General features: G+C 51.6%; 3 protein-coding genes across 18 annotated transcripts in view; 2 read left to right on the top strand and 1 right to left on the bottom strand.

The window, feature by feature from the left end:
* Window positions 1-447: 447 nt before the first annotated feature.
* Ndufs8 (NADH:ubiquinone oxidoreductase core subunit S8) lies at window positions 448-4,332 on the top strand. Of its 4 annotated transcripts, none has more exons than XM_006230731.3 (7): window positions 448-737; window positions 1,392-1,449; window positions 1,522-1,572; window positions 2,012-2,107; window positions 2,201-2,373; window positions 3,919-4,047; window positions 4,129-4,332. In XM_006230731.3, the coding sequence occupies exons 2-7, from the start codon at window positions 1,392-1,394 to the stop codon at window positions 4,258-4,260; spliced, it is 639 nt and encodes a 212-aa protein (XP_006230793.1). In that variant the 5' UTR covers window positions 448-737; the 3' UTR covers window positions 4,261-4,332. The 4 variants fall into 4 exon arrangements, with proteins under 4 accessions (XP_006230793.1, NP_001099792.1, XP_038964139.1 ...); NM_001106322.2 differs by having other exon boundaries at window positions 457-494; XM_039108211.2 differs by having other exon boundaries at window positions 506-939.
* Window positions 4,333-6,133: 1,801 nt separating this feature from the next.
* On the top strand, window positions 6,134-17,885 carry Tcirg1 (T-cell immune regulator 1, ATPase H+ transporting V0 subunit A3). Of its 5 annotated transcripts, none has more exons than XM_008760097.4 (20): window positions 6,149-6,256; window positions 8,360-8,549; window positions 8,834-8,912; window positions 9,436-9,656; window positions 9,747-9,835; window positions 10,008-10,134; window positions 10,214-10,296; window positions 10,482-10,575; window positions 10,668-10,880; window positions 11,181-11,325; window positions 14,681-14,820; window positions 14,916-15,073; window positions 15,153-15,243; window positions 16,037-16,155; window positions 16,236-16,449; window positions 16,740-16,871; window positions 17,006-17,113; window positions 17,189-17,306; window positions 17,484-17,661; window positions 17,744-17,885. In XM_008760097.4, exons 2-20 carry the CDS (start codon window positions 8,433-8,435, stop codon window positions 17,820-17,822), a joined length of 2,505 nt encoding a protein of 834 aa, XP_008758319.1. In that variant the 5' UTR covers window positions 6,149-6,256; window positions 8,360-8,432; the 3' UTR covers window positions 17,823-17,885. The 5 variants fall into 5 exon arrangements, with proteins under 5 accessions (XP_038964118.1, XP_008758319.1, XP_006230790.1 ...); XM_006230728.4 differs by having other exon boundaries at window positions 6,204-6,256; window positions 8,429-8,520; NM_199089.3 differs by having other exon boundaries at window positions 6,220-6,256; window positions 8,429-8,549.
* Window positions 17,886-19,401: 1,516 nt separating this feature from the next.
* Chka (choline kinase alpha) overlaps window positions 19,402-27,062 on the bottom strand; it is a 48,685-nt gene continuing 41,024 nt past the window's right edge. For all 9 annotated transcript variants that reach the window (XM_006230707.5, NM_001398586.1, NM_017127.3 and 6 more), the window contains 6 exons: window positions 26,092-26,150; window positions 23,797-23,884; window positions 22,931-23,039; window positions 21,531-21,637; window positions 20,967-21,048; window positions 19,402-20,426 (listed from right to left, as the gene is read on the bottom strand). In XM_006230707.5, the coding sequence (XP_006230769.1) occupies window positions 20,367-20,426; window positions 20,967-21,048; window positions 21,531-21,637; window positions 22,931-23,039; window positions 23,797-23,884; window positions 26,092-26,150 (505 nt within the window). In that variant the 3' untranslated portion in view covers window positions 19,402-20,366. The remainder of the gene's footprint in view (window positions 20,427-20,966; window positions 21,049-21,530; window positions 21,638-22,930; window positions 23,040-23,796; window positions 23,885-26,091; window positions 26,151-27,062) is intronic.

Here is a 27,062-nt window from a genome sequence, read left to right as displayed (position 1 = left end):
GATCACTCCATACAAGACATGCGGATTGCCTCATGGTTCCCTAGTCCCAGGGGCAGACTTGACAAAAATCCTGCTACCCGCGGCCGTTACAAGGACCAGAAGAAGCCAAGTAGTTAAAGAGCTTATGAGCTGTCGCCATCTTTGCAGTATTTAAATGAGCCCCACCATTCCCTCCCCTCCCGGAAATGTACCAGCGTCCCAAACCGAGCTCAGGAAGTCCCGCCTTCAGCATCTCGGAAGTCAGGCGTATTAACCTCTCCGATACAATATGGCAGCTCCCTACAAAACTTCAAGCATCTGCTCCCATCAGCCAATTAGAGAAAAATATAGTCCTGGGCCCGCCTCCTGCAGCACCGCAGGCCAATCAGACCAAAGAAGGAAAGGGAACTCTGGAAAAGGCGTGAGAAGCTCGTCCAATGGCAGCATCCCGAACTTAGGCTCCGCCTTCCGGTTGACCCGCACCTGGGCCAGGGACGGAGCCGCTGCACTTCAAGGTGGGTGTCCAAGGCAAGGCAGCGAAGACAGGGGTTTGGGTGACGCAACGACAGGGTCGGACGGGTGTCACCACTGACCTCGTGAAGTCTTGTATCTAGCGGGTCGGCTCCGGACCTGCGGCTTCTGTGCCCTTTCGCGAACTGCGGGCCAAACGCCCGCACCCTCGGGCGCATGCGCTGCCTCGCCGGATGCCTTCTGCGTTCATAGGGTCAGAGGTCAAGGGGAAGGTCTGAGAGAAAGTGGTAGGTTGGGATCCAGAATTGCCTTGGGTCAAGAATTAGCCGACCCGCTACAGGTCAAAGGTCACAAGAGGGCGCTAGAGCGTTGGTGATGTGCCAGACTCTTGTTCAACATCCCCTTGGTTGCATACATCCCTAATTTTCGGGACCCCTCTTCCTACATCGCAGGCCAGAAACTGAGACCAAGGGACATCATTTGCCCAAGGTCACTCCGCAGGCTGGGGAGAGTTCCAGGAGGTCCTTGGGTTAGAGAGAGGAACTTGACCACATGATTATTATTCATGATTACTTCAACCTTTAAGGGTTTTCCTGCAGGTATTGCCTAGATTCCTGTCCTGGTTCCAATATCATTGGGTAATTTGGGTCAATCACTTAACATGACAGGGTCTGTGACATCTGGCATGAAGCCTGGCTCAGAGCTAATACACTGGTGGTGGTCAGGGAATTTTGGTGTGAACAGAGGGTAAGGAGTGGACAAAAATGGATTAAATAGGTTGCTTGGGAGCTGCAGAAATGGAACTTGGGATGAGCAGAGTGAGGTCAGATTGAAGGTTAGGAGTGCTGATCTTGACTGGTTTGGTATGTGAATAGGGTATAAGATAGGTCCTGAGGAGGGCAGTTTTAGACCCTTCCCCTCCCTTGTTCTCCATGTTCCAGATGTACCGCCTGAGCTCGTCAGTGCTGCCCCGGGCCTTGGCCCAGGCCATGCGCACAGGTAGGACTGGAGGCTTTTCCTGGGGATGGGGAACTGAGCTTCCTGGTATGAAATCACCTCTTCTCCTTGCAGGACATCTTAATGGCCAAAGCCTTCATAGCAGTGCAGTGGCCGCTACGTACAGTGAGTACCAGATCTTCTAACTTGTGGTTTCCTGACTGTTGTCACACCTGAGGCTAGGCAAATTGCTTTGCTAGGGACCCTCTGAGAGCTGTAGTTTCCACTCTGAAAATGAAGGTAGCCATCAGGAGAGAATGTGACTCACTGTCACTGTGGTGGCAGTCAAAGGAGGGAGGCATGTGATGGGGAAGAGCTGCTAGGTCCTGTTCCCCTCTATCAGGACCCACTGGGAGGACCCAGGACCCTTACTCCCTGAACTTGAAAAGCTATGCCATGTTGCACTGAGTTACCTGGCCAGAACAGAAACCACCAGCACCCGCCGGGGCTGCAGGCCTGTTTTCCTGGGCCCTCACTAAGAACCCACCTACTGGCCCTAGGGTTGAGAGTTGGGCCTCATCTTCCAGAGCCAGCTCCCTTAACCTCCCGCCCTGACCTCCTGCAGAGTATGTGAATATGAAGGCACAGGAACTTGATGTGGACATGAAGTCTGCGACTGACAGTGCAGCTCGGATTCTGATGTGGACAGAACTCTTCCGAGGTGCGTGCCAGGGCCGAGGGGAGACGTGAGAGTCAGGCATGGATGGCCAGGAGGAGAGCATCCCCTTACATACAAGCTCTGTGCTACTCACAGGCCTGGGCATGACCCTAAGCTACCTCTTTCGGGAGCCCGCCACCATCAACTACCCCTTTGAGAAGGGCCCACTGAGTCCGCGCTTCCGTGGGGAGCATGCACTGCGCCGCTACCCGTCTGGGGAGGAGCGTTGCATCGCCTGCAAGCTCTGTGAGGCCATCTGTCCTGCACAGGTGAGTCTGCCTTCTGACTACTGGGCCCTAAATCTGACCCTACCTCGATATACTCCCCCAGGAAAGTCCCTTCTTTTGTCTTTTGTGACAGTCTTACTATATAGCACCAGCTGTCCTGGAACTCACTGTGTAGACTAGGCTGGCCTTAAGCTCAGAGATCTGTCTGCCTCTGCATGAGTCTGGAGTACTGAGATAAAAGCATGCACTGTCACAGACATTGTCCTTTTCTCACTTGACCTAACCTTGACCCTGTGTGGGGGACAAGTCCTTCATGTCCAAGGGCTGAGTCAGGAAGCCAGCCAGGGGCAGGCTCCATTCCAAGCAGGCCACATGGCCTACTCATATCCCACCCTAGGAGTCAATAATCATGTGACATTTGGGCCTAGGGGCCATGACATGGTTTCAGGAACCCTGTCTGTCTGCCCATTCTGGGTTTGAGCTGAGGGTATGCAACAGGAGTGGCTGCTCCTCAGAGCCTGGCTGCTCCTCAGAGCCTGGCTGCTCCTCAGAGCCTGCCTTTCAACTGTGCTGGTAGGCGCTATACAGAATACCCGAGGTTGGGGAGACAGGAAGGTGCTGTGATGGCTTTGTTGTGCCTAGCACGAGGTCCAGCAGCTGTAGCCCTAAGACTGGCCCTGTGACATTGCCTAGCCTGCCATGCTTAACTCCAGCTCTGAGCTGTGCCCCAGAAGCTCAGTGTGTCTGGTGTGGCTCCTAGGTAGAGTGCACTCTGCACAGACAGGCTAGGCTCATCCCTCATATCCTCCCTGTAACTGCAAGAGTAGCCGGAGAGATTGAATTCCCGCCATTATAAACACAAAAGGATGTGCCTTTGCCGGACATGGTGGGACATGCCTTTCATCCAGGCCAACCTCGTCTATAGAGTTCAGGACATCCAGGGAACACAGAGAAACTCTGCCCCCCCCCCCAAAAAAAAAGGAAAGAAGGAAGGAATGAAGGAAGGGAGGAAGGAAGGGAGGAAGGGAGGAAGGAAGGAAGGAAGTAGTGGCTCCTGAGGCTCTACTATGAGTAGTGAACTTTCCATTAGGGAGTGTCACGTTTGTTTAAGGTCCTCCTGGTCTGTAGTTCCCAGGCTATCCCTTTTTACCCTTGCCTGGCATACAGCTGCCCCCCAGAAACTGAAAGTTAAGGATATACCTTCAGATTTGGTCTATGTCCTTCATTACTCTGTGAATGCAGGAGATCCTTCCATCTCTCTTGAGGCTTAAGTTTCTCCACCAAATGGGGATTGTTAGGAAAGGTGTTCAACACGGCAGTCCTTGGGTACTTACTGTCCAAGGGACCTCTTTTCAGGGGACAGAGCAGATCCTAGCCTTTTCCTGGTGGGACAGGAGGGTCACCTGGGTAAATGCTGAGCACAAACCTGGCAGAGACTAATGGGGCCACGTGAGTGGGGCTCATTTGGAGGGCTGAGGACATGAGGCAACCATGCAGATGTCCAGGGGGCAGATTGAGCTGTGATGGGCAGACCCAGGGCCAGGAGGGGTCTGCCAGTATGACAGTGACCTGTGGCCTGCCCCTCAGGCCATCACCATTGAGGCTGAGCCAAGAGCAGATGGCAGCCGCCGGACTACACGCTATGACATTGACATGACCAAGTGTATCTACTGTGGTTTCTGCCAGGAAGCCTGCCCTGTTGACGCTATCGTGGAGGTGAGTGGGCTGGGTGAAGGGCTAGCACAGAGGCTCCTGGGAAGGGTTTGCCCTGCTGACTGACTGACCTCCTCCTCACAGGGCCCCAACTTTGAGTTCTCCACCGAGACGCATGAGGAGTTGCTGTACAACAAGGAGAAGCTACTCAACAATGGTGACAAGTGGGAGGCCGAGATCGCGGCCAACATCCAGGCTGACTACCTGTATCGGTGACCGGGCCACCGGTGACCTTGCCACCTGGCCAGCCTTGTGGCCCCTATAGCCCATAAAGAAACTCTGATCCCACACTGCCTGTTGTGTTCTATTTCTAGGGCAGAATCTACCCCACGCAGCCAGGCCTCTGGTTTGCTCTGCCCAGACCAGATACATGTGCATGGCCTGCTGCATCCTTCCCTCAGTGGGTTCCAGTGGCTCACCTGCCCGCAAAATCTGGCAAAGGCAGAGCCCAGCCTTCCTCTATGGCTCCAAGCTACTGGGCCTCTTTGTGGTGGGCAACAGTACCCAGAACCATATCACACATCTGGGCTTCTCCCCACAGCCTTCCCACACCACGGGCCTGTTGTCCCCATTGGTGTCGGGTGTCTGAGAGGTGAGGTCCAGTCTTCTGTCTTCTCAGATCTCCATCACCACAGTTGTTTGAACTTGGATCCTTTCTGGCTTCAGGCCAGAGTCCATCGAGAGCCTCAGGAGGAAGCTGGGTAGGGGCTGAGTGATAAATTGTTCTTATCCTGAGATTGCACATCAAAGCTCAGTGCGGCCACTGCTGGAGGATAGAGTCTCGTGGATCCCAGAGTCATTGGCTAACCAAATTTAATCAAGATGGCAAGTTTCAGGTTCAGTGAGAGACCGTATCAAAAATGAGTAAGGCGGTGGGCAACCGAGGAAAGACATCTGCTGTCAGCCTCGGGCCTCCACGTGTGCTTGCACGGGGAGTGTAGCTGCACATACTTGCACCCAGTAACCCCCAAGGTCAGAATATCCTTTGGGGAACAGGAAGCCTGCTATGGGGTGACAGTCACAAGGGAATGACATAGGTCCCGCTGCCTCTGAGCTGGCCTTGCCTCTTGCTACATCCCCTTTGCCCACTGAGTCCCTGCCCAGGCTGCTGTGGGGGCCCCAGCTTCTCAGTTTGCAGTCCCAGCGAAGCTGTGCAGCTCTGACTCCTCCTGCCTGTGGGTGTTAGGTGAACATCTCTCTCTCTCTCTCTCTCTCTCTCTCTCTCTCACACACACACACACACACACACACACACACACACAGACACGCACACATATGTACACACACGTACACAGCACGCACACACACAGGCTGCTGCTGGTGGCTTGGTTCTCATATTCTAATGTACACTTCTACCACAGCAACCATGACAGCTTTGTAGCCCTGTATGTTCCCCCACAGTGAAGAGCACTGACTTGTGCCCCCTGGTGTACTTGTGTGAGGGTCCTCACACCAAGTCAGATCAGACCTGTGCCATACCTGCTTTCTGAGGATACCTACCCACTTTGACTCAGTTTCCAGGTTGCCCTAGGCTCCCATTCTTTACTCACACATACTAGGGCCCACACACACTAGGGCCCTTGTTTACTGAATGGGGTCCAAGGATCAGCAGAGCTGAGGGGCCCCTTGCCCCTCTGGTCCCCAGTGGCTACAGTCCAGCCTGTCCAAAGTGCAAACAGCTAAATGGTCCTGAATCTCAGTTTCCAGACTCCAAGGGCTAGGAAGGAGATTGAGGCACTTCTGGAGAGTCTCCAGTCTCCTGGGAGCAAGTTCCTCAGCAGAGACTGGCCCAACCAACACCCTGCTGCCAGTGGAGAGGGACCCAAAGAGTGGGCTCACGCTTACCCAGCCTGAACTAGGTGAGGTTGGGTAGCAGCAGATCTTGCACAATAGCTAAGCAGCTTGTTGTACGTGCTAGGACCCATCAGGAAGTTGAAGGTGGCCTACCTATCCTTAAAGTCCTACCTGGCATCCCAGGTGTCGGTTATCTCCCAATCCCCGGGATTAAACGATTCCGGGACCTCCAGAACCATTTCATCCACCGCCCTCGCCCCCACCCCCACCCGGCGCCCAAACTCAGCGGGGGCGGGCAGTGGGCGGACCGTCACAGGCCACGCCCACTCTGGTATTTCGGAGCTGGAGTGAGCTGCAGAGGCCGGCGGGCGGGCGGGCTCAGATCCTAAGTCCTGAGTTGAGAGACGAGTCTACGTAGGTGAGTATCCTGCTAAACTGAGGAGCCCCAGCCCTGCTTACCAACCGCTTTCTCCGCCTGGACAAGGGTCTAGTCTCCCCGCCCGACTCCGGGTGGAGGCAACTCAGCGGCCACGCGCCCGTGTTAGGCTGTGTGGGGTGCAGGCAGGCCGCAAGGAGAAGCAGAGGATAGATTACTAACTCCGGGCAACTTCAGAGCTCGCCTCACCAAGTCTGAGCTCAAGGAGCCCCCTGCTGCGTCTGGCTCTGTGGGAGGGACCCATTCTACAGATGAGGAAACGGAGGCTGTCCCGGTTCAAGGCAGAATCCAGCCCCTCTCCTCGTTCTGTCATCCTCTGAAGAGCAGGGGCTGGAAGAAAAGGCAAGGGTCGAAAGAAGACTCGGAAAGGGGATGCAGGAGTAAGGCAGACCTTCAGGGCTTCCGGGGGCGGGGGTGGTGAGGGGGAAGGCCAGAGCAGGAATGGTGTGTGTGGGTCTAGCTTGCAGATGTCCTGGTGAGGCAGGAGACAGGACCTTTAACATCACAGTGCATAGTGTGGACTCTCTGCAGGGAGTGTGGAGCAACTTTTATTTGTCTTGCATTTACTGGCTAGCATTCCTTGTCTGGGGCACCCCTGTATTGGTGGTTATGGTGCTGGGACATGGTGGGACATGCCAGGTCAGAGCAGCCTTCCTCTGTCTGGGTAGACCCCTCTCTGGTCTGGTTCCTTGGCCATATGGCCTTAGACTTCACCTTACTCAACCTGGGTTGACCCACTTAGAAGATAAGGCTGGGGTAGGAGTGGTGGTGGCACAGGCATTTAATCCCAGCACTCAGGAGGCAGAAGCAGGCTCATCCATGAGTTCAAGGCCAGTTCAGGACAGCCAAGGTTACACAGAGAAACCTATCTTGAAAAACAAACAAACAAACAAATCCTAAGGCTGGGGTGTCCACTAGGCATTGGGGGGAGGGGTGTTTATAGAAGTAAGATGTAGGGAGACTCATCTTTTTTTTTTTTCTTTTCTTTTCTTTTTTTCGGAGCTGGGGACCGAACCCAGGGCCTTGCGCTTGCTAGGCAAGCGCCCTACCACTGAGCTAAATCCCCAACTCATCTTTTGTTCACCTCCCCACTCACATCTTTCCTGCCAGGGGTGGCCAAATTTTATTCTGTCAAAGAGGAAACAGACCCAGAGAGGGCAAGTGACTTACCCAGTGTCACACAGCTGGTTACATTTCAGGGAGGACCCTAGAGACTTGGTTCCTGGCCCTCTTCACCCAGCCCTTCCTGCTCACCCTTGCCTGTGTAGGGCCTGGCTCTTCTGAAGCCCTTGCCCACCCTCTGGATTCTTTCCTCTTCCAGGCTGGGGACAGGACTGTGGTTTCCCCTTAAGTAAACCAGGCCTAGGGAGGAAGTTGGGCAGAGCCAGGCAGCAAGCTGGGCCCATATTAGTATCTAAAGTTCCTCTCAATGTGTGCTCCCACTTGTGTCCCCCAGCCCTCAACGCCAGTTTAAGAGCTGAGGAAAATGTCCCACCAGGACCCTGGCCCTGAAGAGCAATAGCTACAGAGCAGGCATTGGCCCAGGGAGAGTATTGGAGTCCACTCTCCAGCCAGGATGTGTCTGTGCCTGCTGGGGTTGGAGCTAGGCCACCAGGGCTTCCTGCCCTTTGTTTCACAGTTTCACTTTCTTGGTTTCAACACCGGACTTCCCAGCCCCACAGGCAATGCCAGCAAGCCGGGTAGCCTAAGGCAACCCCCACCCAATCCTCTCCCTCAGGATTTTAGCCCCAGGGAACTTAGAGAGCCTTCCACCCACTGCGTGTGTAGGGAAGCAGGCTAGACAGCTCAGCAGCTTTTGGTGTCTGTTGTCATAGCCTCAGGACTGGAGCCTCTGGCCCCAGGGCTAAGCTGGGTCTCCAGTAGACACAGGCAGAGAGGTGATACAGTGCTGCAAACGGTGGTCTCTGGGATAGACTGGAGCAACGAGGCAGTGGAAGGCTAACAGCTTATGGTAGGCTTTAGGGTCATGGGGCTGCTCCATGCTTTCTCAGGCTACTGACTTTCTGTCGACCTCAGTACCCATTACTTCTTTCGGAGCCTCAGTTTCCCCATCTGTCAATCCAGTGAGTGGGAAGAGGCGTATGGATGCCTGCCTGGAACTAGCTCCTAGCCAACCTTTTTGCCTGCTCTAAGGATCATGGGCTCCATGTTCCGGAGTGAAGAGGTGGCCTTGGTCCAGCTCCTGTTGCCCACAGCATCTGCCTACAACTGTGTGAGCCAGCTGGGTGAGCTGGGCCTCGTGGAGTTTAGAGACGTAAGTGGGGTGGGACAGAGCCCTGGGCAGGTAACCCACATCAGGAAAGGCCCCGTGATTCCCCCTGGCCTGCCGTGGAAGCATCCCAACCCTCCCTTCCAGCACTGGTGCCCTCCTCATGCCTACTCATGCCCTCTCTGGCACGGGGTTGAGTCTGCTCCAGCTGGTCACTTCAGGCTCACTGGGCACCCAGCAACTTTTGGAGGAGGTGCCTCAGACCTAGATCCCAGAGCAGTTCCTAGGCCCCTCCCAGAGATTCTGACCCCTATGTGTATCCATCACAGCTCAACGAATCGGTGAGTGCCTTCCAGAGACGCTTCGTGGTAGAGGTCCGGCGCTGCGAGGAGCTGGAGAAGACCTTCAGTAAGTTGGACCCAGACCCACATTCCAGGCTGGCTAGCTTCTTGGAAGGAGCACTAGCCAGCCTTGGTCTGAAAGGAAGTGTCCCAGCTACCCAGGTGGAAGGCAGAGAAGGGAGGTGCAGGCGGGACTGCCGGGATCCGCAGGACGAACTTGGCTCTGGGTGGGTGGAGCCAAGGTTGACTCTGGGTGGGTGGAGCCAAGGACCTAAGGCTGGGCTGCCTTGGAGTATGAGCCGCAATTCAGGCTTTCTGCCTACATGGACTGGGGTGGGCAGACGCTGGAATGGAAGGCTGTGAAGTCCTTCCTTACGTTAGAGATGAGGACAGAACAGGGGGAACAGAGCTTCTGAAACAGCAGTTTAGCCTGGGATTTTTCTGGAGTCCTGACTCAGCAGATTAGTCATGGCATTTGATAGGCGTTTGGGATCTCCCTACATGTCTGCAGCTCTTGGCTAACAGTAGACATTAGCTGGCATGTTCTGTGTGGCTTCCCCTAACCTCCCTGCCACCCTTTCTGTGTCTAGCCTTCTTGCGGGAAGAAGTGCAGCGGGCAGGCCTGACACTGACCCCACCCGAGGGGACACTGCCAGCACCACCTCCCCGAGACCTGCTGCGCATCCAGGAGGAAACGGACCGCTTGGCCCAGGAGCTTCGGGATGTTCGAGGCAACCAACAGGCACTTCGGGCCCAGCTGCACCAGCTACAGCTCCACTCAGCCGTGCTGGGCCAGAGCCACGCCCCTCCGGTCAGCCACAGTCAGGGCAGGGATGGGGACAGGAGATACATATGCCAAACCCAACCTAGGCCGGGCCTCACAATGTCTCTTGGTGACCAGATGGCAGCTGTCCATACGGAGGGACCCACCACTGAGAGAACACCCCTGCTTTCAGCCACCCCAGGGCCACATGCAGACCTGAAGGTCAAGTGAGTGGGGGCAGTTTGTCTTTTCTTGACAGCCTGAGGGCACTGACCAAAGACAGGGACCCTTTGGCCCCTGAGTCTCTGTTTGTTGTGTTTGGGGGGGGGGTTCCCTGTGGGTGCTTCCTACTGAGCTGGCTTGGGAGGAGGCTGCAGTCCCCCTCCAGCTCTGTTGCAGTTTTGTGGCAGGTGCTGTGGAGCCTTGCAAGGCTGCAGCCCTGGAGCGCCTGCTTTGGAGAGCTTGCCGCGGCTTCCTCATTGCCAGCTTTAAGGAGACTGAGGGGCAGCTGGAGGACCCGGTGACGGTGAGCTGGCAGGAGCCAGGGTTGGGGCCGTTTGGGAGGAGCCAGGGCTCCGGAGAGGAACTGAACCTGTTTTTTTCAGGGTGAGCCTGCAACTTGGATGACCTTTGTCATCTCCTACTGGGGTGAGCAGATCGGACAGAAGGTTCGGAAGATCACAGACTGGTGAGCCACAAGTGCAGGGTCCCTTGGCCACTGCAGGTGTCCAACCTATAGCCACTTCAGGCTCCCAGATAGATATTACTGGTCCCGGGTGGCCCAGGCCCCTGATAACACCGTCACCAAGTTTGTCCTGCCCTCAGCTCTTCCTGGTTATTTCCACTGACCTGCACTACCCCATCTTTCCTCAGCTTTCACTGTCATGTCTTCCCGTACCTGGAGCAGGAGGAAGCCCGGCTCAGGACCTTGCAGCAGCTGCAGCAGCAGAGCCAGGAGCTTCAGGAGGTGAGCGCCCCTGTGACATGACCCCTGCTAGCTCCCTCACCATGCCTTTCAATTCGATTCATTACCTTTTTTTTTTTTTTTTTTGGCCCCAGGTCCTGGGGGAGACAGAACGGTTCCTGAGCCAGGTGTTGGGCCGGGTGCAGCAGCTGCTGCCCCCAGGGCAGGTGCAGATCCGGAAGATGAAGGCCGTGTACCTGACCCTCAACCAGTGCAGTGTGAACACCACACACAAGTGCCTCATTGCGGAGGTCTGGTGTGCCACGAGGGACCTTCCCACTGTACAGCAGGCGCTGCAGAGCGGCTCGGTGAGCATCCGGGCTTTGTTCCCTCCCTGCCTTAACTCATTCTGCTTCCAGTCTCTCCTCAAGCTTCTAGAACCTTACCTTTGCTCTGGGATTGAAGGATGGGTACAGATTCCTTGGAGCCTCCTCCTCCAGGGCATCTTGAATAGGGTGGGGCTGACCAACTTCCCCCATGCCATCCCACCCCACTCTCGACCCAGAAATTACCTTCTACAGTCCCCATCTCAGCTGGGCCTGAGAGGGAGGGGCAGGGTTTCTACAGGCCCTAGCATTAGCTTCTGTCTCTCTGCCTCGGTACCCCAGAGTGAGGAAGGAGTGAGTGCTGTGGCTCACCGTATCCCTTGCCAGGACATGCCTCCAACTCTCATCAGGACCAACCGCTTCACCTCCAGCTTCCAGGGCATTGTGGATGCCTATGGTGTGGGCCGATACAGGGAAGTCAACCCTGGTAAGATCCACTGCTCCTGCGATGGGGGCCAGCCTTCCTGTCCTCTGTCTGGATACAAACCTTGAGAGTTAGGCCCCTGCCTTTGGGGTGCAAACCTTGAGAGGGGTAGGAGCTGGGTCCACTCCACACTTTTGTAACAGAGACGTAGTCCCCAACTCAATCTCCTGGGAGGCTATTGGGTACCCTAGTCCCAGTTGGGATTTTACACTTTGTTCAGCTGTTAAATCCACAGGGAACCAGCTTGGAAAGTTCAGAAAACAGATTTGGGAGTGACGTAAAGTCCAGCTCACTTGTTTTGATGAGTTTCTCAGTTTCTGTGGGTCACATTTTTCCTGGTCTGTGGAATGGGAACGATAGTACAAACCTCAGGAGTGTTAGGAAGGCTAGTGGTGGTCATAGGCCCCAGGCCGGCCTTCGATTGTGGCTTACTTGGCCACGCTGCATTGTTCTTGTTTTTATGAAGTTGAAATCGATAGGATGAGGATGTGGCTCAGTTGATAGAGCGCCTGCCTCATGGATTCATGAGGCCCTGGGTTCAATCCTCAGCATAAACTGAGCATGGTGGTTAAGCCCATAATCCTAGCACTTGGGAGGTAGAGGCAAGAGGATCAAGAATTCAGGCCTCTTCAGCTACGTAGAGAGTTCAAGGCTCAGCGGGCAAAGTGCTTGCAGTAAAAGCGTGGGCCTTTGTACCAGTCTGAGTCCACGTAGATGCCGGCTGAAAGGTTCTGGCCCTTCAGTGCCTCAGAACCAGCATCCTGGACTTGATCCGAGCCCTTCCAATGCAGGTAGGACTGCCACGATGTGTTCATGGTAGCTGTCCCCTGCCAGCCCTTGGGGAAGGAGGGTGCTGTTTGCTGGAACAACTGCAGTAAAGCGTTGTGGCTCCTCAGAAGGTGGCTAGGTAGCAGAGATGGCTGGGTGTGGTGTAAATGCCTGAGGCAGAGGCAGGCGCAGGGATCTTAGGTCAGCCTTAGCTGCGCAGTGAAAGGATCTGTATTGGCTCAGGACATCCCAAGACCAAGTTCTCAGCACAAAAAAGATTTATTTGTCCCAAGAGACAAAAGGCGTGGACGAAGAGACAAAGATGGAGATAGAGGATGAGGAAAGGGGAAGGGGGTGGGGTGACTGCAAGCAAAGGGCTACCTCTGGATAGAGGAGACAGATGCGGCCCATAGGAAAATGGCAGGTTATAAAGGTACAATGGGGAAACCATTCTGATTGGCTGTGTTAATTAGGTGACCCAAAGGGGGCTTTCGATTGCTGGACTTCAACACTTGATAGCTGGACCTCGGTAGTCAGCTGTAGGAGGATGGAGTGGACAAACATGGGAATAGACCTTGGTGGCCAGCTTCGAGAGAGAATGCAATCTAACAGTGTTTAGCAAGACCAAGGGGCAGGGGGAAGGAGGGGAAGGCCTGCCAGAGCCATGCTTGCCGTGCATGGGCTGGCTGGGGTCCCTTCACATGGCAAGCCCTGTGCTACTAGATGTTGTCTAAACATAGTTAGCAGAAATGTAGGGTGGAAGTCTGAGGTCAAGTGGGGCGTCAGCTGCACCGTTCCAACTGTTAGGGGAAATCTGTTCGGGGTCTTTTTCCTGGGCTGTGAACAGCTGTCATGGCCATGTGGTCTTTCTTCTCCCTTCTCCTGTGTTCAAGTGCCTGTCCCTTTCTGTATAAGGACACCAAACATAGGGTTAAAGTTCACTCTTTACGACAGCTGGGCAGTAGGATGACAGTGTGGCTCCTGAAGGGGTCACAGTCGGCCCCTACTTATTCTTGTGCACTGGAACCCTTCTCCCAACTCTAATTCCAGAGACTGAGTACCCAGTTTGTTCTTCCGGAGTGCCCACCAGATCCCACGGGCTCTGGTCTCGGCACTTGGGATGCTCGTCTGTCTGCGAAGCTTTTGTTCCGTCTGCCCCTCTCCTGCTTTGTTTTGCTTTTTCCTTCCTTCCTTCCCTCTTTCCTTCCTTCCTTCCTTTTATTCCTTTCTTTTTCTTCTCTTTTTTTGCTGTTCTGTTTTTGAGACAGGACTTCATTGATCCTAGACTGTCCTCAAACTCTGTGTGGCCAAGGATGACCTTGGGCTTCTGATCTTTCTTTGAACGCCACCTCCCAAGTGTTGAGATCATCAGGTCTGGTCTGTGCACTACTGGGCTACCTGCTAGCTGAACTCACTCTCCAGCTTCTTTTTGGCTAGTGTGTGTGTGTGTGTGTGTGTGTGTGTGTGTGTGTGTGTGTGTGTGTGTGTGTATGGTTTGTTTTGTAGTTTTGAGACCGTCTTTTTTTCTTCTTCTATTTTTTGGTCTTGGACTTTTGAGACAGGGTCTCTATGTGTAGTCCTGGCTGTCCTGGCACTCATTCTAGACCAGGCTGGCCTGGAACACACAGTTATTCTCCTGCCTCTGCATCTTGAGTGCCAAGATTAAATAAAGGTGTGTGCCATTAGCCCTGCCTTGAGACAGGGTGTTACACTGTAGCCCAGGTTGGTCTTGAGTTCATGGCAATCCTCCTGCCTTGGCTTCCTGAGTTCTAGAATTACAAGTATGAGCTACTATGCTAGGCTTATACATCTTCCTAACATAACATTCAGAACCCGAGAAACGGTTACCGAGTAAAGGCTTGTGAATAATTCTGACAGCCTGAGCTCAATTTCCAGGGCCTGTATAGGAGTAGAACTAACTCCTACAGTAAGCTATCCCAGGCTGCACACATGCATACCCTCCCCTTGCAACAGAGCTAGGGAACGGTTAGGCCAGGAGAGCCTGAAGACCTGAGTGTAGGTCTCCAAAGCCCACGTAGGTTCAGCAGTGCATGGATGTAATTCCAGTGGTGGTGAGATGTGGGCTGGAGCCTGGTAGTTCCTTTTCAGAGAGGTTCCCGGCTAAGGACAAGTGCTGTTTCAAAATGCAGGACTGACCCATTGTTTTCCCTGATCTACATGAGCATATGCACACATAAACAGAAAACAACAGTTGGGAGGAACGCAGCAGGAGTTCAAGACCATTCTGGACCACTCAGTAGCTGCCTTATCTTTAAATAACTGACTGTAGCTAGAACTGCTAGACCTAGGTCCACAGCCTGTCACCCGCCAGGCCTGCCCACGACACGCATTTATAATAACCCTGTGAGGTGGCACCGAGATCTCCGTTTTGGAGAAATGGGCAGAGGAAATTTAAACCACAAGCCTTGGGTGGCATAGATTGACAGTTGTAGACTCTGAAATATGCCGAGTGGTCCCTGCCTTGCACACGCTCTTGGCTGGTCCTGGGAGGCCTCTGTGGCAACTCGGACAAGGAAGCAGATCCCCAGCCCCCACGGGAACTGCCTGACTGTATTCTGTGTGCCTACAGCTCCCTACACCATCATCACATTCCCCTTCCTCTTTGCTGTGATGTTTGGCGATGTGGGCCACGGACTGCTCATGTTTCTCTTCGCCCTGGCTATGGTCCTCACTGAGAACCAACCAGCTGTAAAGACCACGCAAAATGAGGTATGAACCATCCATACCTGACAAGGGATAGGGCACAAGAGCTGAGCAGCCGTGAGCTGAGCTAAACAGCGCACTGTCTCCCCCTGACCCCCCAGATCTGGCAGACCTTCTTTGGGGGTCGCTACCTACTCCTGCTCATGGGTCTGTTCTCCATCTACACGGGCTTCATCTACAACGAGTGCTTCAGCCGAGCCACCACTATTTTCCCCTCAGGCTGGAGTGTGGCTGCCATGGCCAACCAGTCAGGCTGGAGGTAGGACCTATGTCCCTCCCTACCCACCCAGGGCCCCTGGCCCACTGTGCAGCTCTGACATTATCTATTTTTGCTGCAGTGACGAGTATCTGTCCCAGCACCCCATGCTTACCCTGAACCCTAACATCACTGGTGTCTTCCTCGGACCTTATCCCTTCGGCATTGACCCGGTAAGTGGGCGCGCTGGTGCATGTGAAGGGGGCAGTTGGGAAGGCTGGCTAGGGATCCACAGCTCCACCTGTTTGCTACCCCCCTTTGACAGGTGGCACTGTGCACTTCCTGGGTGCCAGGCTTGGCACACAAGCAGAGAGGCCTATAAAAATAGTATCCAGACGGAGTGTAGGACACAAGTATGATTCAAACACTTGGGAGATGCAAGGCAGGAGGATCAGAGTTCAAGTGCACCCTTAGCTGCATACAAGAGTTCAAGGCCCTGCCTCATTACATAAAACCCTGTCTCAGAACAAACCAACAAAAACCTAGAACATGGGCTGGAGAGGTGGCTCAGTGGTTTAGAGCACTGACTGCTCTTCCAGAGGTCCTGAGTGCAAATCCCAGCAACCACATGGTGGCTCACAACCATCTGTAATGGGATCTGATGCCTTCTTCTGGTGTGTCTGAAGACAGCTACAGTGCACTCATATATAATAAATAAATCTTAAAACAAAAAGAAAAAACAAAAAACCTAGAACAAAACAGCAGTCCACTAGGTGGGAAACAACTGATCCATATAGCATTATCCTATTGAACAGATGAGAGTGGAGCCTAGGCTTGGGTGCCTGAGCTACCTTAGTCACTAGTCTCTTAGAACTAGTCCCTTAGAACTAGTGACTAGGGTGCTGGAATTGGGTTTGTCAGGGGAGCAGGGTGATGAAACATGGGAGGGGGGGGTGATGAAACATGGGAGGGGGGGTTCCTGGCAAAACTGTGACTACAGTGTGCTCACCTCTCCCACTACCCCAGATCTGGAGCCTGGCCACCAACCACCTGAGCTTCCTCAACTCCTTCAAGATGAAGATGTCTGTCATCCTTGGGGTCACACACATGGCCTTTGGGGTGTTCCTCAGCATCTTCAACCATGTGTGAGCTAAGGGTGCCAGTGAGCTAAGGGTGTGGGCAGTGTCCTTGTGGGTCCAGGCTGCTCTGACCTCTGTTCCCACAGGCACTTTGGCCAGGCCCACCGGCTACTGCTGGAGACCGTGCCTGAGCTCATCTTCCTGTTGGGCCTCTTTGGCTACCTTGTTTTCCTCATTGTCTACAAGTGGCTCTACGTCTCAGCTGCCAGCGCCTCCTCGGCCCCCAGTATCCTCATTCACTTCATCAATATGTTCCTCTTCTCCCAAAACCCCACCAATCGGCTGCTCTTCCACGGGCAGGTAGGCTAGGGATATAGAATGGCTGACTCTTTCACTGGGGACCTCCTACCTCAGGCACTGGGTCACCAGGAGCTACAGAGCCATCTGAAAAATGGGTTGTGGGCCAGAATACAGCCAGACGGTGATGTCAGAGCCAATGGACTAAAATTTGGGTCTCAGGTGTTGGGAACCTGAAGTCCTTTCTTAGAGGTCCCTGGGGGAGGGACTACAGTTCCCAATGATCAGTATGACCATACCAAGTGACTGGTTACATGCCCTGTGCATGGTTGCTTTTCCCTTCTTGCACACAGGTAGTGGTACAGTATGCGCTGGTGGTCCTGGCTTTGGCCACAGTTCCTATCCTGCTGCTGGGCACACCCTTGTACCTTCTGCGCCAGCACCACCGAAGAAACACTCAGAGAAGGCCTACAGCAGGCAGACAGGTAGGAGGAGGAAGGAGTACAGGGAAGGAAGGCTGAATGGGAAGTGACCTTTGCTTCCCTGTAGGCTCTGTGCTGCTAGGTGGGTAGCATGGGCTGTTCTAGGGGCTGGAGCTGTTGATGTTATCTGTTCTCAGGATGAGGACAGTGACAAGCTTCTGGCCTCCCCGGATGCTTCCACCTTGGAGAACAGCTGGAGCCCTGATGAGGAGAAGGCTGGGAGCTCAGGAGATGAAGAAGCTGAGGTGGGTGGTATAGTACTTTGTTGGGGGAGGGCTGCCAGTTCAGACCATGTTGTCTCATGGTCTCTTACCGTGCAGTTTGTCCCTTCGGAGATCTTCATGCACCAAGCCATCCACACCATTGAGTTCTGCCTGGGCTGCATCTCCAACACAGCCTCCTACTTGCGTCTCTGGGCCCTGAGCCTGGCTCATGCTCGTGAGTGACCTTTCTCTCAGGGCCTCAATAGCCTACCTAGTCAAATGGGGCTGTCCTACAGAGATGCCTCAGCAGTTCTAGGGGCAAGGATTCAGGAATGCTGTTGGGGTGGGGGCGTGACAGGCATTCCTTCACCCTTGACCTCAATAGACCTCACTAGCCCCTATTTGTGTGCAGAGCTGTCTGAGGTCCTGTGGGCCATGGTGATGCGCATAGGCCTAGGCATGGGCCGAGAGATTGGTGTGGCATCTGTGGTGCTGGTCCCTGTGTTTGCTGCCTTTGCTGTGTTGACTGTGGCCATCTTGCTAGTGATGGAGGGGCTCTCAGCCTTCCTACATGCCCTGCGGTTGCACTGGTGAGCACCCCACCCCCGTAATGAGCCTGGGCATGGATGGGATGGGTGGATTTCCTCTCACTGGCCCCTTTCTCACACCCAGGGTGGAGTTCCAGAACAAGTTCTATTCAGGGACCGGCTACAAGCTCAGCCCCTTCGCCTTCACTGTGGACAGTGACTAGCACCTACTTCGATTCCTGCTTCTTCAAAATGGGACAGGAATAAAAAGCTGGCTGGCCCAGGAACTCTGCCTTTGTCCTCTCTGGGGTACCAGGGTTAGACTGACACTTTACTGGTCACAGCTCTAGATTCTGAAGATGACATCTACTTAGACCATCCTTCAAGGGAGGTAGAGGGTAGGAGGCACTGTTTTAGGATCTGAGCCTTTAGAAATTGCTGGGATAGCTGTGTTAAAAATCTGCAGACTCTTGGGGGACAAAAGGGACAGTTAGTTTCGTGAGAGTGGATTCCAGTCAGGTGGGAGGAGGTTCCCACTTTTGAGGTGTGCAACTGGCTTTGACTTCAGGCTTTGTCTCCCTGAAGTCCTTATTAAGGTCCTCCATGCTTGGTTGAGGTAGGCGTGGCCTCTTTCACTCCCTCTGGCTGGGAGGCATATACATAGCCAGTGCATGTCAGAGGCCAGAGGCTCAAGTTTTCCAAGTTACAAAGTAGTTCTTGCAGCTGAAGGCCCCAGCAACAAAGGCTGCTTTGAGGCCAGAGCTGCTCTGGGCATAGCGAGCCACAATGACCCTGGCCAAGTTGCTGGGAGGGTTGTAGACTGTCCTGCTGAAGACACTGAATGCAGGGTTGGAAATAATAGTGCCTTTCAGGCACTTTCACATGCTTGGCAGACTAAGCTAAGAGAAACATTACAGAGCTGGGCAGATGAGTGCAGAGAATCCCCAAGGAGTTAGCAGGCCTGTCCGAACTCTGAAGCTTGCCGTCCTAGACTGGCTATTTCAGTTGCCATGGGAACAGCATACCATAACACCAACAAGCTCTGTCCTGGCAGTGATGACCACTTACAGGTGTGACTGATCAGACCAAGATGGATCTGATCCCCACTCATTTGAGCAGGAAATAACTGTCACAAATGGGAAGCTATGGAAAAGCAGGTGGTGGGTGAGTGAGAGAGGGCTCAGTGACCTTAAGAGCCTAGACTACTCTTGCAGAGGGCCTGGGTTTGTTTCCCAGCACTCACTGGGCCATTCACACTGGCCTATGATTCCGCTCCACAGCACCCTACTCCTCTGGACTTCTGGACTCGTGTAAAAACAATAAAAACGCTTAAGAGAAGCATGGCGGGGGGGGTCCTCATGCCTGTTATTTCATTAGACAAGCTGAGAGTCAGCTGGAGTGAAGCCGCTGTGAGACAGGGCAAGAATAAGCAAGTCATCGCCACTGCTGTCCTATCTTTCAGTGGAGGGTTCTAAGGTCGTGTAACATGTAAACAGTGCTGGCATGCAGCATTCTTGCTGAAGCTTGGTTGATCAGAGCAACAGGAACAGCTGCAGCTCCCTCTGCTGCTGACTGGGCCTGACTCCTGACAGAGCAGCAGAGTGAGGCTCAGTCAGGAAGGGCAGCAAATCCCAGGGACCTTTGCTGTCTGGAGACCAGTGGGATACCAAAAAATGCGGTGTTGCTGAGAATGAGGTGTGATGAGGAGGATGCCCAGCCTGGCACTAGTCATGTGGCTTTTCCACGTGTGTGCTAGTGGAGAGCAAGACATTGACAGACATATGAAGGGTAACAGCCTGAGAATAAGTTTCAAGTTGTTTATTTATCTGTATAATACAGTTTCGGTGGTAGCAGAAATATGTGCACAAAACAATTCAGAGTTCAGAGTAAAAAAAAAAAATTCTAGGTTTATCCCATTGGGTATTAATGTACATGGATTTCACAGCTCTAATCTACCTGCACCCCAATACCCCACACATACAGCTGCTGTCTCCCAGTGACATCAGATGGGAAGCAGCTTCAGAGGGCAATGGGCGAAAGCCCAAGTTCCAGGTCAGGCAGAGAGAAGGCAAGAAGGGGTGAGGAAGCTGGCTCCACTGCTCCTCCCCGGGAAGCTGAAGCATAAAGCACACCCAGTTAGGAGACACTGCAGTTATGGCCAGTCAGTGACACTGGCCCCTGTAGTCATGTGTACACAGGCACAGGAGGGCTGCAGCTACTGCCTGCAGATGCATACCCATAGTCAAGTGTACCCTGTACAGAAACAGCTGGCTGCCTCCACAGACCCCACAATTCAGGCTCCTCCTGTCGAGCCATTTCACAGTATGTCTGTTCACTTGCCCTTCAGAGTGTCTCCAACACATTGTCAGACTGTCACCTTCAAAGCCTGGTCATGAACGTGTTGCAGCACATTAATATCCTAAGTCAGCACTCAGTACCCACACAGCACTGCTCTGTCTGGCTGGGGCCTAAGTGGCTGAAGCTGTAGCCATGTAGCTGAAAGGCCTCCCGCTTAGGCGGGGTCTGAGCTATTGCACTATCACACTATATTTCTGCTTCCAATCATGGTTCAGAGTCCTAGTGAGAGTGTAAACAAAGATGAAAGAAATGTTACTCCACTTTAATATAGTCTGTAGTATCATACACATCGGTGCTCAGTAGTGAGACGTCCAGGCCTTCTGCCCAGGGCAGTGGTCACAGCAGCGCTCCACTGAGGGCCTGGTGCAGCCACCTCCTGCAGTCCAGTGGTGAAGAGTGGAGCCATCCATTCACACACCAAGCTTCCTCTTCTGGTCAAAGTAGGCATCGAACCTGGCTTGGGCATATTCCTGGGAGATACCAAACACAGTAAGTACTTCACTACACAGCCAGGCTGACCTGATGTTCAGTGCTGCTGTGGACCACCATGCCAGCAAAACCCACATCTGTGTCTCTGATTTCACTGTGCCACAGAGCATGTGTAGAGGTCAAGGAACAACTTGCAAGGGATGGTTCTCCTTCCACCATGTAGGTACTAGACTGCTCATCAAGAAGCTTGGTGGCAGATGCCTTTACCTGCTGAACCAACTCTATGACTTCAAAACCTGCTTTAAATATCCAAATACTTCCTGTCTTTGCCTCACGGCATCATTACCAAACCTCCAACCTAAAGGACAGTCATCTTAGTATAAGAGGGACCTGTCCCAAGAAAGAGTCTATGTCAAGGACAAGGACAGCTCCTATGGCCCTGGAGTACGGCAACTGTAACATCATTGAGAAGGACCTGCAGAGCTACATGCCCCAGTGCCACCAGGTCATCCAGCGCCAAAATCAAGCTCACACACCATAGCCCCCACACCATAGTTGGAAGAACTGCCCCTGAAACATACCATGTACCCAAATTCAATGGATGAGATCTTGGCCTGTACAATGGACCAAAGTCCCCAGAGGAAATGAGAGGCAAGGGCAAATCTGTAACCACAAAAGTGAAAAGGTCAGTCAGGGAACCAAAGAGGTCATCTTATACCCCAGCCATGCTATCAGACATCTTTCTTATGCTATGCGTGCTGCCTTGGCCCTTTTGTGGGACTATATGTAAGGGGACTGGAGTCGTTTCACCTCTAGCCAGCCATGGGAATACTTACTGGTGTGAATATACCCAGCTGCAGGGAACCCGGGACCCTGGGGTGCCCATGCTCTGCTACAAGAGAGCACACAGAACCGCCAGCTGACAGTAGCTCTTGAAAACCTGCCCTATGCACTCAGCAGGAAGTGCTCCTGAGCAGGCTTCTGTAGCCCACAGTCACCCACACTTTCCAGAGCTCCTGCTAAAGTTCAAGTAGCAGATGAGTACAGTCATGTCACCATCCAGCCTCTCCTTGCAAAGACACACACCCAACACCACTGACTGGCAACTGGCTATACTTGCCAACACACAGCAAGGAAAAGCTTACCTGTTGACTTCAAGCAACATGTCTTCTTTTGTAGCAGACTGCTCTTCACTGCTGAGGCTTTCAAAATCATTTTGGAATGTAGTCAAGTAACTTGAAATAAAATGGAGCTTAAAAAAGAATTAACTATGTTAGGATGGATGATTATTTCAACAGCTCAGAAAAAAATGTAACTAGAAAGTAACTGCCTTAAACTTGCACTGTTCTACAGTCTGAGCGCTGTCTTTTACCATTACCTCTGCCTGTCTGATAACTCTTCCCAGCTGTTCTGACAGCTCTGAATCTGGTGCTACCCATCTATGGATCTAACTTCTCTTCCAACAAGCCTAGGCCCTTTCCTCACCCCAAGCAGACCCATCATCCCCTACTCCTCCTGACCCTCACATAAGGCTGCCTGGCTTTGGGCATATTCAAGTTCATCCCCAACAGCCTTACACGGTGACCAGAAGAGAGTAATGATACTGTCTGGCATCTTTGCAAGCTCCCATTTGAAAGGCTGACCCTGGAATACAGTCTGCTTCCTGAAGCTTCTTCATGGACTGCTGGCTCCATAGACTCAAGATGTTCCCTGACTGATCTGGAGCAGTGGCTTGTTCACACCTGTCCTCACAGGAATCATCTGAGCCACCATCCTGCAGCATTCCACTTGATGCATGGTGCTGCTGTGCAGCCTGGGCTCATAATCCTCTTCCCCTCTCTCTCTTCCTTCTAAGCAGCCCCAGCAGTTAGGCATGTGTCATCTAGGCCCAGGCAAAATAATGTTTTTAAATATAAGTAAAATAGTTTTCCTAAGCTTCCATAATTTAAGCAGACCATCATGAACCTGGGATGTCTGAGTAGTATAGCAGAATACTCAGTCTAGCATGCAGGAGGCCCTGAGTTCATCCCTAGCTAACACCCACACAGGAGTGCTTTACGTTTTGTTTTGTTTCTTCTTTAATAAGTAAACAGTGTGTCTTTTTTTTTTTTAAGATTTATTTATTTTATGTATACGAGTACACTGTAGCTTTCTTCAGACACACCAGATCCCATTACAGATGGTTGTGAGCCACCATGTGGTTGCTGGGATTTGAACTCAGGACCTCTGGAAGAGCAGTCACTGCTCTTAACCGCTGAGCCATCTCTCCAGCCCCAACAGTGTATCTTTTAAAAACAAGCATGTACCAGGGATGGTGGAGCACGCCTTTAGTCCCAGCACTCAGGAGTCAGAGGCAAGTGGATCTTGGAGTTTGAGACCAGCTTAGTCTACAGATTGAGTTCTAGGACAGCCTGGCTTGAAAAACCTAATTAACTAACAAACTAACTAGCTAGCTAAATAAGTAAGTAAGTAAATGAGAAAGATGAGCGTGTAATCCTAACCGTGTGAACCCTGGCTAACTTATCAATACAAATGAGTCTCCTACCTGTTGTTTTCGGGTAGGATACTTCTGAATGTTTGCTCTGAAGAAAGGATACTTTTCATAGGTATAATCATACATCCATTCACAGAAATGATTTCCAATGTCAAATCCCCTGAAAGAGAGAGCAATGCCGTCAAGGAATGAAGCATGCTGCAGGACCTGCAGGTTCCCAGGGCAGAAAGGGAAAAGGCTAAATGAGGGCTGGGGAAATGGCTCAATTGGAAAGAGCACTTGCTGCTCCTGCAAAGGGCTCATGTCAGGCAGCTCACAATTGCTTGCTACTTTTAGTTGCAGGGAATCTAATGGCCGCCAAGAGCCCTCATGGGCACATACATAATGCATATACATACATATAAAAAGTCTATTAAAAGCTGAATGAACCTTAAATGGGATCTCTGATCCCCAAAGTAGGCTTCTAGAGTAGATCTGTCCAATCTAGGCATATAGCTTATAAATGTTAATAAATGGTCGTGTTTTTTATATGGGCTTACTGGGTAAGAAATTATCCCAACACAGGAATATGTATGGTAGCTTTAATGACACAGAAAGCCAATTTGGGTAAGCATCAGAACCACAGCAGACAGAGAACCAAAGGTGCTACCTGAATGCTACTTGGGCACCTGAGTACACTGCTTCTGGGGTAATCAGTTCTCTTGTCAGGAGAACCATCTTGGCAGCCCAGAGGAAGTGGCAAACTGCTGTGAGTGCCTGCTCTAACTGCATAGAAAGGCTGATTTGCCTCAGGGGCAAATAGCTACCTTTCTTGGTGGGGAAGCTTTTTTTGCTCAGTATGCTGTTTGAGCCTATAATTGCTTTATATCATAATAATGAAATGACACTGAAATTGGAATTTGACTATAACACATTACCTGTAATTGTAACTGCTGTATTCAAAGTCAATGAGCATCAACTTCTGCTTTTCAGAATTCTCTTGGCCTTCCAACAATAAGATATTACCTACCAAAAAATTGGGTGAAAAGGCATTTTTATAACACAAGGCTCAACCCTTGGGCAGCAGAGTGTGATTTTTACATCAAATGATTTCAGCTTTGGTTCTAAAGACATCATGGGCATACAGAGTACAAGTTTTGTCATGGCAGTGGCCTGGCTCTAAGCAGGAAGGCTCCAGGACCACCTGTTCCTAGTCTCTGTCTCTAGGATCTCTGCATAACTCAGAGCATAGCCAGACTTCCTCAACTACTGTCTGGAGCAGTACTTTCCAAAAACCTCACACAGTGTGTGTTAAGAGTACATCTGGGGGGTTGGGGATTTGGCTCAGTGGTAGAGCGCTTGCCTAGCAACTGCAAGGCCCTGGGTTCGGTCCCCAGCTCCGAAAAAAAGAAAAAAAAAAAAAAAAGAGTACATCTGGTTTCCTTACGTCAATGTCCCAGAATCTTGGAACTGGGTTGCTGTCATCTACTGCCCAACTGGGACCCAAATAATTTGTTCCTGCTTGCTGTCCAGCCCAAGAAGACCAGGGACAATGAGTGGCTCTATGATGTTTCCTCCAGCACTGAATCAAGGCAGGTGGGTGACTGCCAACCTGCCTGGGTCAGTCTAGTGTGTTCAGCAGCTCAGGAGTGGATGAGAGGGCCTGGAGCTCCATACCTTGCTAACTCTGGCTACTCTCTCCCCCAAGGTTTCTGATAAAAGTAACTTCTAGGTTTTGCAGCATATTCCTGTTGCTTCCAATGACAATGAAAACAAGAACAGGAGAAAGACACCCAAAATTGTATAATAAATAAATGCAACCGTCATTTCTATTTTTTCTACACTTGGCCATCAATCAGACAAGTGACTTGGTCCAGACTCCTCTCTGGTAATGATGCTCTGCACACCTCATCACCATCAGGACCAGAAGGCTGTGGCTAACAGGCAAAGCTGTAGCTTTCCTGTATATCCTGCTTTTCCCCATTGCTGGGCAAGCCATGATCAGCTAATCAGAAAAATACTTTGACTCAAATTAATAACTTATTGATGAGGAGTCTTCATAAGAAACCAATTTAGGGGCTGGAGAGATGGCTCAATGGTTAAGAGCACTGACTGCTCTTCCAGAGTTCTTGAGTTCAAGGTTCCACCCAGCAGCCAATGGAAACAGAGGTAGAGACCCACAGCCAAATATTAGATGAAGCTACAAGAGTCTTGGAAAAGAGTTGGGGGAAGGATTAAGGGACCAGAAGAGGATATGGACTCCACAGGAAGACCAACAGAGTCAAATGACCTGGACCCTTGGAGACTCCTAGAGACTGAACCACAACCAAGGAACAAGCATGGGTTGGACCTACGCCCCCTACTGCACATATGTAGCAGATGTGTAGCTTGGTCTAAATGCAGGTTGCCCACAATTGGAGTAGAGGCTGTCCCTGAACCTGTTGCCTGCCTATGAATCCCATTCCCCTAACTGTGCTGCCTTTTCTGGCCTCAGTGGGAGAGGATGTGCCTAGTCCTGCAGTTACTTGATGTACCAAGGTGGGGCAAAACCCAGGCGGGGCTTCTCCCTTCTCTAAGAAGAAGAGGTGGGAGAAATGGGGACAGGAGTTGTATGGGGGTGTGGGGTGGACTGGAAAGAGAGGTAGACTGATATTAGGATGTAATGTGAATAAATTAAAGAAGAAAAAAAAGGAGTTGCTTTGGTCATGGTGTCTTTTCACAGCAATAAAACCCTAACTAAGACACAGGGGAAAAAAACTAGTAAAATTCTTTAAGAGCAACATATACTTTACTATAATTTTCTCCAGTGGTGTGTGGGCATTTTCTGAGAAGGTGTTCTAAGTAAGTTGCATAGAGCCTGCACAATCTTGGGCTGCTTTGTAGGCTAAAGTAGGATTATCTACCATAGGAGTTATACACAAACAGGTACATGTGGTTTCATCCCAATTCCCAGTTTAAAGAAATTTTTTTCAGATCTTTCTAATATATATATTTTTAATATTGTAAATATAATTAATACTCTTCATTTTTTGAGAACTTGCTTTTCTAACTATAGTTTAGAAGGTTTTCTTTGGTATAAAATTCTAGCTCATTTTTGCACTTAAACTTCACTTGCTAGCTGCACCTTATTTCAATGTACTTAGTATACTTGTGCTGTCATCCTGCATGCTTCACACACATACATCAAGAGTCTTACACAGGCTTCGTCTTTAGCATGCCATGGCAATTCTTACCTTCTTGACAGTCATTATGACAAAACACAACTGGGGATCTAGTATACTGCAGCAATGACCTGGAAAAGAAAGCCCCACTGTTACCTATCTAATTCAGTAAGGTGCATGCATACTCTCATGGCTAGCACAGAGCAGCCTCACGAACACCCATCCTATTTGGTGGGATACACTCACACTCGTGTGACCAACATCAAGCCTGCCTTCCAGCACAGCACACTCACACATCTAGGACCACGTGTCACTGTATGTCTCAGCAGAGAACCCACTCAACTTCTCTGCACTGCAAGCTCTTCCCTACTGGACTACTGTGTCCTCTGCTATCCCAGAACATACAAGTGCTCCTCATGAGCCTAACCACTGACTTACATGCCCCTAGAATGGTTCCTTCACAGCACGCATAGAACTAACTAGACAGTTGCTTTCTGTCCTAATAAAGCAAGAGTTCTAAAGGTCTTGGCACCATTTCCACATGGCATAGCACACAGGCCTGCACCCAGCCTCACCAGAAGGACACAATATGGGGTTCTGCTCAGAAACCAATCTCAAAATTTTCAATGTCTGCCAAAGCTAAGGTTGGCCTACCATCTCCCTGGCCTACTACCCCCGTACCCCCCATCCCTCCTGTTCTAGGTTAAAAACCTCACTTGACCTTGGACTTTCAGGGCTGGAGATATGTCTCAGTGATTAAGCTGAATACTTACTTGTAGAGGAATTGAGTTCATGAGTTCAGATTTGACAATAAAAATAACATCTTTTAAAGACAAATTTACCCTGCCCTCTCACACACACCTTTGATCCCAGCAGAGACAGAGACAGAGGCTAGCGGTCAACAAAGTGAGTTCTAGGACAGCAAGTCTATACAGAGAAACACTGTCTCAGAGAGAGAGACTGCCAGGTTCAATCCATCCTGTTCACCAGGACTTACTACTAAGAGAGCATTAATTCAGTAGATGACGAGCTTACTATGTCAG

Source organism: Rattus norvegicus, chromosome 1 (assembly GCF_036323735.1).
Source record: "Rattus norvegicus strain BN/NHsdMcwi chromosome 1, GRCr8, whole genome shotgun sequence".
NCBI classification, from domain to species: Eukaryota; Metazoa; Chordata; class Mammalia; order Rodentia; family Muridae; genus Rattus; species Rattus norvegicus.
The sequence above is the reverse complement of the archived record's forward strand: the minus strand, read 5'-3'. Positions and strand labels throughout refer to the sequence as shown.

Bases quoted from the DNA above. Each gene is read 5' to 3' on its own strand.
- Tcirg1 (XM_008760097.4), top strand. From the start codon at position 8,433: ATGGGCTCCATGTTCCGGAGTGAAGAGGTGGCCTTGGTCCAGCTCCTG. The intron at 8,550-8,833 runs GTAAGTGGGGTG...TATCCATCACAG, and splicing joins GCCTCGTGGAGTTTAGAGAC to CTCAACGAATCGGTGAGTGC. The intron at 10,297-10,481 runs GTGAGCCACAAG...ATCTTTCCTCAG, and splicing joins GTTCGGAAGATCACAGACTG to CTTTCACTGTCATGTCTTCC.
- Ndufs8 (XM_006230731.3), top strand. From the start codon at position 1,392: ATGTACCGCCTGAGCTCGTCAGTGCTGCCCCGGGCCTTGGCCCAGGCC. The intron at 1,573-2,011 runs GTGAGTACCAGA...GACCTCCTGCAG, and splicing joins TGCAGTGGCCGCTACGTACA to AGTATGTGAATATGAAGGCA. The intron at 2,374-3,918 runs GTGAGTCTGCCT...CCTGCCCCTCAG, and splicing joins AGGCCATCTGTCCTGCACAG to GCCATCACCATTGAGGCTGA.